Genomic DNA, 8,104 nt, shown 5'->3' on the forward strand with positions numbered 1-8,104 from the left:
GTGTTCCAGGCAGATATTGTTCCATCTCTCAAGCTGGTTTGTCCTAGGGATGCCTAGTGCTGAGCGTAAGGAAACTGCCGTCTAGTGTTATCCCAGAATCATGTGGGGCTGCCCCTAAGTCTTCCCTCATCCCTTTTTACCCAATTGTGCCACTGCAAAGAGAGCCGCATGATTTACTACCCATATTCCTTTTACTAAGCCCGTTCACAGATAGGAAAGGAGAAATACACGGATGACGGGGTAAATAGGTTTGCTTTCTCCAGAACGCATAGTGAATAGGCTTGGTTTGAAACTGTTACTTCCACGTGTAGGAACAATAATGAGGGACCCTAACTCCCGGGACTGTTTCAGTGGTGGTTAAGGTGGCATTTGGAGGAGGAAGGAACCAAAATATTGCCCACCTCCTGATACTGGTTTCTAAAAGAATGAACAATGCTGTCCCTTTGGACTGTAGACAAACAGAGCAACCAGGGTAGAGCAAGTTCTGCCCCACTACTTGAACATGGGGAGTGCATGGAGACACACAGCAGCGAGCATGTCCTCAGCCAGAACAGTGAAGCGTCTCCGAAGCAGGTGTTCCTCCCATCTCGCCCAGCCCACCTTCAGAACCACAGAAGAGCTACACTGTAAATTACAATCTAGACTTAACTGGTGTCAAGATGACTGGTTACAGGCTCTGGGCAGAAATCCACCTCTCACCCTCAGCACTGTTCCCTGCTAAGGGTCCCCTGAGGAAAGAATGTGACTCCAGCTAATGAAACTAAAACAGAATTAGATTTATTTATTTTTGGTATAAAAGATTTTTATCCCCAGACCCTCCTGCTTTGCTCCTCTTTCAACCCCCCTCCCCCCTCTGCCACTTTCAGGTACTGATTTCCAAGGACTGGTGACGATTAGTGGTGCTGGGGGGCTGGCACATGGCCTCGAGTAGCCTGATCTCATGGGTGGGTTGCTCAGGCTGGAACTTCAGCACCCAGGGATCCTTGATGATGTCCAGGATGGTGGCACGCTTGGGGGCTTGGCGTAGCGTCTGGAGGATCAGGTTCTAGGGCAGGGGAGAGAGAGGTCTTGGCTGAGCTGGCCCCCTACTGTGCCACACAGGCAATGAGCAGCTGGACCTAAGGAAGAAGCAGGATAGCCCATCACACCACTCTGGTGAAAGGGAGTATGGCCCTGACTTTACCCTTAAAAGCCTCCTGTCTGCTCAGAAAGCCAATATCTTGAGGGGAACCTTGCAGAATCCCCTTCTGGCCTAGAGATAGAGACTAAAACCTGCTCATCACTCATCCCAGGTGCAAGCCCAGGGGTTGGCCCTTTAAGCCCTCCCTGCCATTCTAGGGCAGAGGGTGGGCGTGAGATAGCCCTGGTGGCGGGGAGCCTTCCCCTGGATCGGGAGGTCTAGGTTGGGTGTTCCCTCCCTACGGGGCACCCAAGGCTTCAGCCCTCCTAGGGGAGCCAGCACCTTGCACTCCTGGGAGATGGCATAGTTAGGTGGAAAAGTGACCTCCTTCTGAGTCTCTTTCAGCAGCTTCTTGAGATTGGTGTCATCAAAGGGTAGACGGGCGACCACCAGAGTGTAGAGGATGACGCCCATGCTCCAGGTGTCAGACAGGAAGGGGTTGTAGGGCAAGCCTAGCAAGATCTCTGGGCAGGCATAAGCAAAGCTGCCACAGTAGGTCTGGCTGAGGTGGCTGAAGCAGTTCATTTGGCGGTAGGAAGGGCTATTCCGCACAGACTGGTTGGAAGGCACCATCTTGGCGAAGCCAAAGTCCGATATCTTCACGTTCTCCCGCTTGTCCAGCAGCAGGTTCTCCAACTTTAAGTCCCTACCAGCAGCAGAAAGGCTGGGGGTCAGGAGAGGGCTTAGTATTAGACTGGGAGCTGAAGGGCCAGGGGTCAGAGGCTAGAGATGAGGAAAGGCAAAGGGAGAGAGATGCTATTATGAGGACACAGGGCAGAGAGGAAGGAAAGCCAGGGAGTTGTGAGCAGAACCCAAAGGGGAGAGGATGGCAGCTAAGGACTACTGGGAGCTTAACATCACTTTTCATTAAGTGCTCTGCTCACAGGGGGCACTTAATATGTGTTCTTGAGCAGACGATTAAAGTGGATGGATGGGCCTAGATACTCAGGAGGGAGATCAAGGAGGGGAGGGTGAGGGAAAGAGAGCAGAAAGTAGATGTGCATAAAACCCCCTGGAGCCCAAAGGCCCCAGTCTGAGTGGCAGCGCCCTCACCGGTGCACGATGCCTTTGCTGTGCAGGTAGGCGATGCCCAGGGTCAGCTGGGAGAACCACTTTCCAGCAAGGGGCTCAGAGCAGGCCCCGTAGCGCTGGATCCACTCAAGAACGTCACCACCCTGAGCCAGCTCCAGAATGATGTAGACCCGGGATGTGGTCTCGATGGCCTGATAGAAGTTGATGAGATACTTGTGCCGCAGGACCTTCATCACCTGGCTCCAGAAGAGGGACCCATCAAACCCAGGCAGGGAGCTGTGCTCCAGCCCTCCTCCTCTCCCACTGCTGCTTTTTTAGAACTCTGCAACAGAATCAAACCCCAGAGGGCTGGTGGCCTGTGGACAAACCCTGTTTTGTACTTTTACTTTTGGAGGGTCTGAAGGTGAGGTGGAAAGAAACTTAAATTTTCCTAGCTGCCTAGTGAGCCATTCAGTCGTGGTTTAGTGGTTTCTGGCTCCACCCCCTCCTAACCGTACCCCTTTTGAGAACCATTAAGTATCTTGGTATCAGTTCCCTCTTCTAGACCCCTTTCCAACCTGTATCTCACGGGGCAGGAATTTGTTAAGATAGTCCTCAGAGGCCTTCTTCTTCGAGATGATCTTGATGGCCACCATGACCTTCTGCTTTGTGTAGTAAGCCTCATACACTGTCCCGTAGGAGCCATTGCCAATGACTTTGCCCACTTCGTAACCATACTCCTCCATGACAGAGCGGTAGGCCGAGGTGGGTGGTGCTTCCATGTCTCCCTTCCCCATGGTGTTGGGCTTGCTGAGTGCAGAGAGCTTTGCTACTTAAAAGCCTCCTGTCTGCCTAGAAAGCCAACACCTTAAGCTGCTGTAGGCTAGGTAACTTTAAAGTGAAGTTAAAGTCTCCAAAAGCTTGCCTATGCAATCTGGGATGCTGGGCTCAGCTCTCCACTAGGAACTTGGAGGGGGAAGAAGGGAGAAGCAGTTCTTTTGTCTACACTGGCTGTTGTTACTTCTTTCTCTTCTTGGTTACGGAACTCCCCAAGGTCCCATGTTCTGCACACATCATAATTCACCTTCTATCTACCACTGGCCACAAGGCTTGAGAGGAAATGCAGTTTCATTGCTGGAAATTATCCCTTTGTAATCTGGTGAGACTCATTCCATGGATCTGGTCCTTTCAACCAATCATGTTTATTGAGTACCTGCTATGTGCCAGGCAGTGTGTGGCATCCCGGAAAATTACCAGTAAGACCAATAGAGACCCTATGCTACTAGTGTTTATAATCCAGCATGAGAAACACCTGAGTGTGAGAATATTACAGAGAATGGTAAGGTATTGCAGAAGCATGTTCTAAGGAATCTAAAATATTCTTTTTGTGGAGGTGGCTTTTTTTTTTTTGAACAGATTGAGCTGGACTCACTTGAGTAGTTCATCTGGTGACATCATCTCAGCTAGGCTGGTTTGTTTCTGCATAAGTGAAGTGAAGTGAAAGTTGCTCAGTCGTGCCCTACTCTTTGTGATCCCATGGACTGTACTGGAGTAGGTAGCCTTTCCCTTCTCCAGGGGATCTTCCCAACCCAAACCCAGGTCTCCCACATTGCAGGCAGATTCTTTACCAGCTGAGCCACAAGGGAAGCCCAAGAATACTGGAGTGGGTAGCCTATCCCTTCTCCAGGGATCTCCCCCACCGAGGAATTGAACTGGGGTCTCCTGCATTGCAGGCGGATTCTTTACCAACTGAGCTGCATATCATGTCATTATTCAGTAGACTAGCTCAAGTTGCCTTACATACTTTGCACTGAATTCCAAGTGGAAAAAAAAAAAAAAAATCGGAAGCTGCATGACCAATTGAGACCTAGGGTCCAAAATCAAAAAACATCACTTCCGTACCTTTATATGAATAAAGACAGGTACAAGGATCACTCGGATGTATGGGGGTGGGGATGGACATGCTTCTTAACCTTGAAATGCACACTTATCTTGCCTTCCATGACCCTGGACTCCAGTTTTCCTTACATCCAGCCAGCCATTCCCCAGGATTCCCTGGAGCCTCTCCCACCATCCATCCCTGTAACAGAACCTTATTTCTGTTATTTCTCCCTCTGTTACTAATAGAAATAAGGTTCTGTTACAAGCCTTATTTCCTCTGACCTTTACATCCTTCCTAAGGATCTCATCAAGACCCTTCATTTCTTCACTGATGACTCCAGCAAGCCTTCTGCTCCTCTCCCCTTGGTGTGTTCACCGTGAAATCCAGGAATAAATGATTTTGTTCCCACAATAGTTCAGTGCCTCCCCATTCTCCTTAGGATCAACTCGAAATTCTTTTATGTGACTTCAAATTTGACCCCACTTACCTCTCCAATTTTCTGTTGTAACATACATGTAATGCTCCAGCCAAACAACTGCTTTTCCTTCGTTGTTCCCTCTGTTCTGGCAGACTGTGACTCTCTTCAGGGCTTAGCTGATGTGCTATTTTAAGGAAGCCTTTGACTGCTCAGGTCCAAATCAGATGTCCCTCCCTCCTGAGTGCTCCCACAGCTCCAATACTTTGTCTAATGTAGTGTCTGTTGTTTTTCCTGCTTGCATCTCCCACTAGGCTGTAAGGAAGGTCAACTGATGAGAGAAGGGGTATGAAGTCAAAGATCTGAGAAGAAAGGCTTGTGAATGGGAGGGAGCTGACTGGGAAAATGAACACTGGGCAGCACTGACGGTCCCACTGAGACTGGAAAACCCAGCTTATGGACACAATCTTAACACAGTGTAGTGTTAAGATTCTTTTAGCATCCTGGATATTGGTGCTTGAACATTAACAGACAAACTGACCCAAGATTAAGATTTCACTTTGGCAGCTGCAGTGAAAGGATAATCAAGAACTCAGGCAAGAAGGTGGCTAAAGACCCAAGCTGCGTGGGTTAGGAAGACAAGCAAGAAAAAGGCCAAAGGGCAGGGGGAGGGGCTGCAGGTCTCTGTGAAATGAAACGAGTCTGGTGGGAAAGACGGAGGAAGAGAGGTTATCTGGATTTAAGATGATGGGGTGGGGGGGTGGGGATGGCACACAAGGAATAACAAGGGAAGAATCAAATTTTCTTTTATCTTCCATCCTCCAAAACAAAACTTTCAACAGATTATGCCATAGGCTACTGGTAAATTCTCATTTATTGATAATCCTGCTGGCAGGGTGGCTGAAAGTCCTGTTGGAGTCAGATCTACATCCTCAGTCTATCAAAACGAGCAGCTGTCCAGGACACACCATGGGAAGAAGGCGCACCCAGCCCCGCCTGTCTTCTGCTCCCCTGGATAGGCAACTTGGTGGCACCTCTGTTCTCATCATGTATAGCAGGTAAATCAGTTCATGCACAGAATGCGTATTAAGCTGCCTCAGTCGCTCAGTCGTGTCTGACTCTTTGCAACCCCATGACTGCAGCACTCCAGGCTTCCCTGTCCATCATCAACTCCCAGAGCTTGCTCAAACTCATGTGCATTGAGTCAGTGATGCCATCTAACCATCTCATCCTCTGTCAGCCCCTTCTCCTCCTGCCTTCAATCTTTTCCAGCATCAGGGTCTTTTCTAATGAGTCAGCTCTTCACATCAGGTGGCCAAAGTATTGGAGCTTCAGCTTCAACATCAGTCCTTCCAAAGAATATTCAGGACTGATTTCCTTTAGGATTCACTGGTTTGATCTCCTTGCTGTCCAAGGGACTCTCACGAGTCTTCTCCAACACCACAGTTCAAAAGAATCTATTCTTCGGTGCTCAGCTTTTTTTATGGTCCAACTCTCACATCCATACATGACTACTGGAAAACCATAGCTTTGACTAGATGGACCTTTGTTGGCAAAGTAATGTCTCTGCTTTTTAAAATAGGCTATCTAGGTTTGTCATAGCTTTTCTTCCAAGGAGCAATTTCATGGCTCCTTAATTTCATGGCTGCAGTCACCATCTGTAGTGATTTGGGAGCCCAAGATAATAAAGTCTGTCACTGTTTCCATTAAGCTGCCTACTGTATACAAAAACACTGCTAGGTTGTGCTTGCTAAGGATTTATCCTTTGCTAAAGATACCAAAATGGATAAATTATAATCCCCCTGTGAGGAGTTAGCAATTAGCAAGGGAGACCGACACATAAGAAGTTAACGAAATCAAAATGAATCCGCCACAGGTATAAATAAATAATTTTTTTTTATTATTATTTTTTAATTTTAAATAAAAATTAAAAAAAAAAAAGAAGTTAACGAAATAGTACAGTGAGATAAAGTTCTATAAACAAAGTCTGAAAGGAGATGCAAGGGAAGGCTTTATAGAGAAGGTGGCATTTGTACTGTTCAAAAGAAAGGTAAGCAGGGAATGCTGGATTGAACAGTATAGGCAGAATGAACCATATGAAGCTTGCAGGCCTGAGAAAATATGACATTCAAGATTTCAATTTAAATACAGGATAGGGTTCCAGAGGGGAATGTACCTGGAGAAGTAATTTAGATCCAGGTCTGAGAGGCCTAATATGCCAAGTTTTTTTTTTTTTTTGCTCTGTCCTATGTACTCATGGTTAAATTTTGGTATGCATCAAAATCAGAGCTTGTTAAAAAATACTGATGCCCAGTAATGTCCTCCCCAAGATCCTGATTTGGGAGGGGACCCAGGTATCTCTGTTTATAATAAGTTTCTAGCTGAACCTGATGCATACTGAGATTTAAGAACCGTTGTTGCAAACTAGTGAATTTACTTTTTTTTTTGGTCGCACTTCGAGGCATGTGGGATCCTAGTTCCCTAACCACGTTCCAGGCATTGGAAGCAAGGAGTCTCAACCACTGGACTGCCAGGGAAGTCCCAAACTAGTGAATTTAACAAAAATAAGCAGACTCACAGATAAAAAAACAAACTAGTGGTTACCAGTGAGGAGGGAGAGAGGGACAATACAGGGGTGGGGGAATGGAAGATACAAATTACTGCGTGTAAGATACGCTCAAGGATGTACAACATGGGGAATACAGACAATATTCTGTAATAACTAAATGGAAAGAAACCTTTAAACATCATATTAAATTTTTTTAAAAAAAGAATCATGGGTGCTGGAAATAGGACATCTTTAAGATTAAAGAAAGAAAAAAAACTTGCAGCAACAGTGTGGAAAATAGATACAAGGGGAGAGATGACCAAGAGAGAAGCAAGGTGGCTGTCAACTTACTTGAGGGGATAGGGCCAGCACCAAGGCAGCATGGAAAGCAATTTGGAAGATACTCGAGAGAAAAGCAGAGGAATCCTGGTGGCACTGATCTTATTGGGGGGGAGGAGGGAGTGACTGTTAACTGTGAAAGAGGCCCAGGTTTAGAGACCAGAGGGTTGTCACATAAAAGATTATTCCAAAGCCACTCTAAGTTACTTTTCTAGTTACAAAACTCACTGTCTAAAAATCTGAACCCCTACATCCTGGAACCTCACCTCCTCCTGCAGGGAGGGAGGGAGTAAATGAAGGACTTCTCAAGCCAGAAGTTACTTAACACTTTCCACTTTATTTACTCCAGTAAAAGGAACCTTAAGTTGTTCCCAAGTGACCAAAGTCACCGACCCTAGGTCTGATCTTCATAGGAACTTCCCTAATGACAGATCCCCTTGACAGAATAAACTTTTCCAGAATAATCTGCAATACAAAATTAAAAAGATGCTCAAACACATACCAAGAACTTCCAGATGTTCAAGCTGAATTTAGAAAAGGCAGAGGAACCAGAGATCAAATTGCCAACATCTGCTGGATCATAGAAAAAGCAAGAGAATTCCAGAAGAACATCTACTTCTTGCTTCATTGACTACTCTAAAGCCTCTGACTGTGCATCACAACAAACTGTGGAAAATTCTTCAAGAGATGGGGATACCAGACCACCTTACCTGCCTCCTAAGAAGCCTG

General features: G+C 46.6%; 1 protein-coding gene across 1 annotated transcript; it reads right to left on the bottom strand.

Annotated features, from left to right (window-relative positions):
• Positions 1-536: 536 nt before the first annotated feature.
• TSSK4 (testis specific serine kinase 4) lies at positions 537-3,210 on the bottom strand. The gene is made up of 4 exons (XM_027553221.1): positions 2,770-3,210; positions 2,234-2,448; positions 1,463-1,862; positions 537-1,045 (listed from the first exon to the last, which is right to left on the bottom strand). Exons 1-4 carry the CDS (start codon positions 2,986-2,988, stop codon positions 863-865), a joined length of 1,017 nt encoding a protein of 338 aa, XP_027409022.1. The 5' UTR covers positions 2,989-3,210; the 3' UTR covers positions 537-862.
• Positions 3,211-8,104: the final 4,894 nt, after the last annotated feature.

This window comes from Bos indicus x Bos taurus, chromosome 10 (assembly GCF_003369695.1).
Source record: "Bos indicus x Bos taurus breed Angus x Brahman F1 hybrid chromosome 10, Bos_hybrid_MaternalHap_v2.0, whole genome shotgun sequence".
Lineage (NCBI taxonomy): Eukaryota > Metazoa > Chordata > Mammalia > Artiodactyla > Bovidae > Bos > Bos indicus x Bos taurus.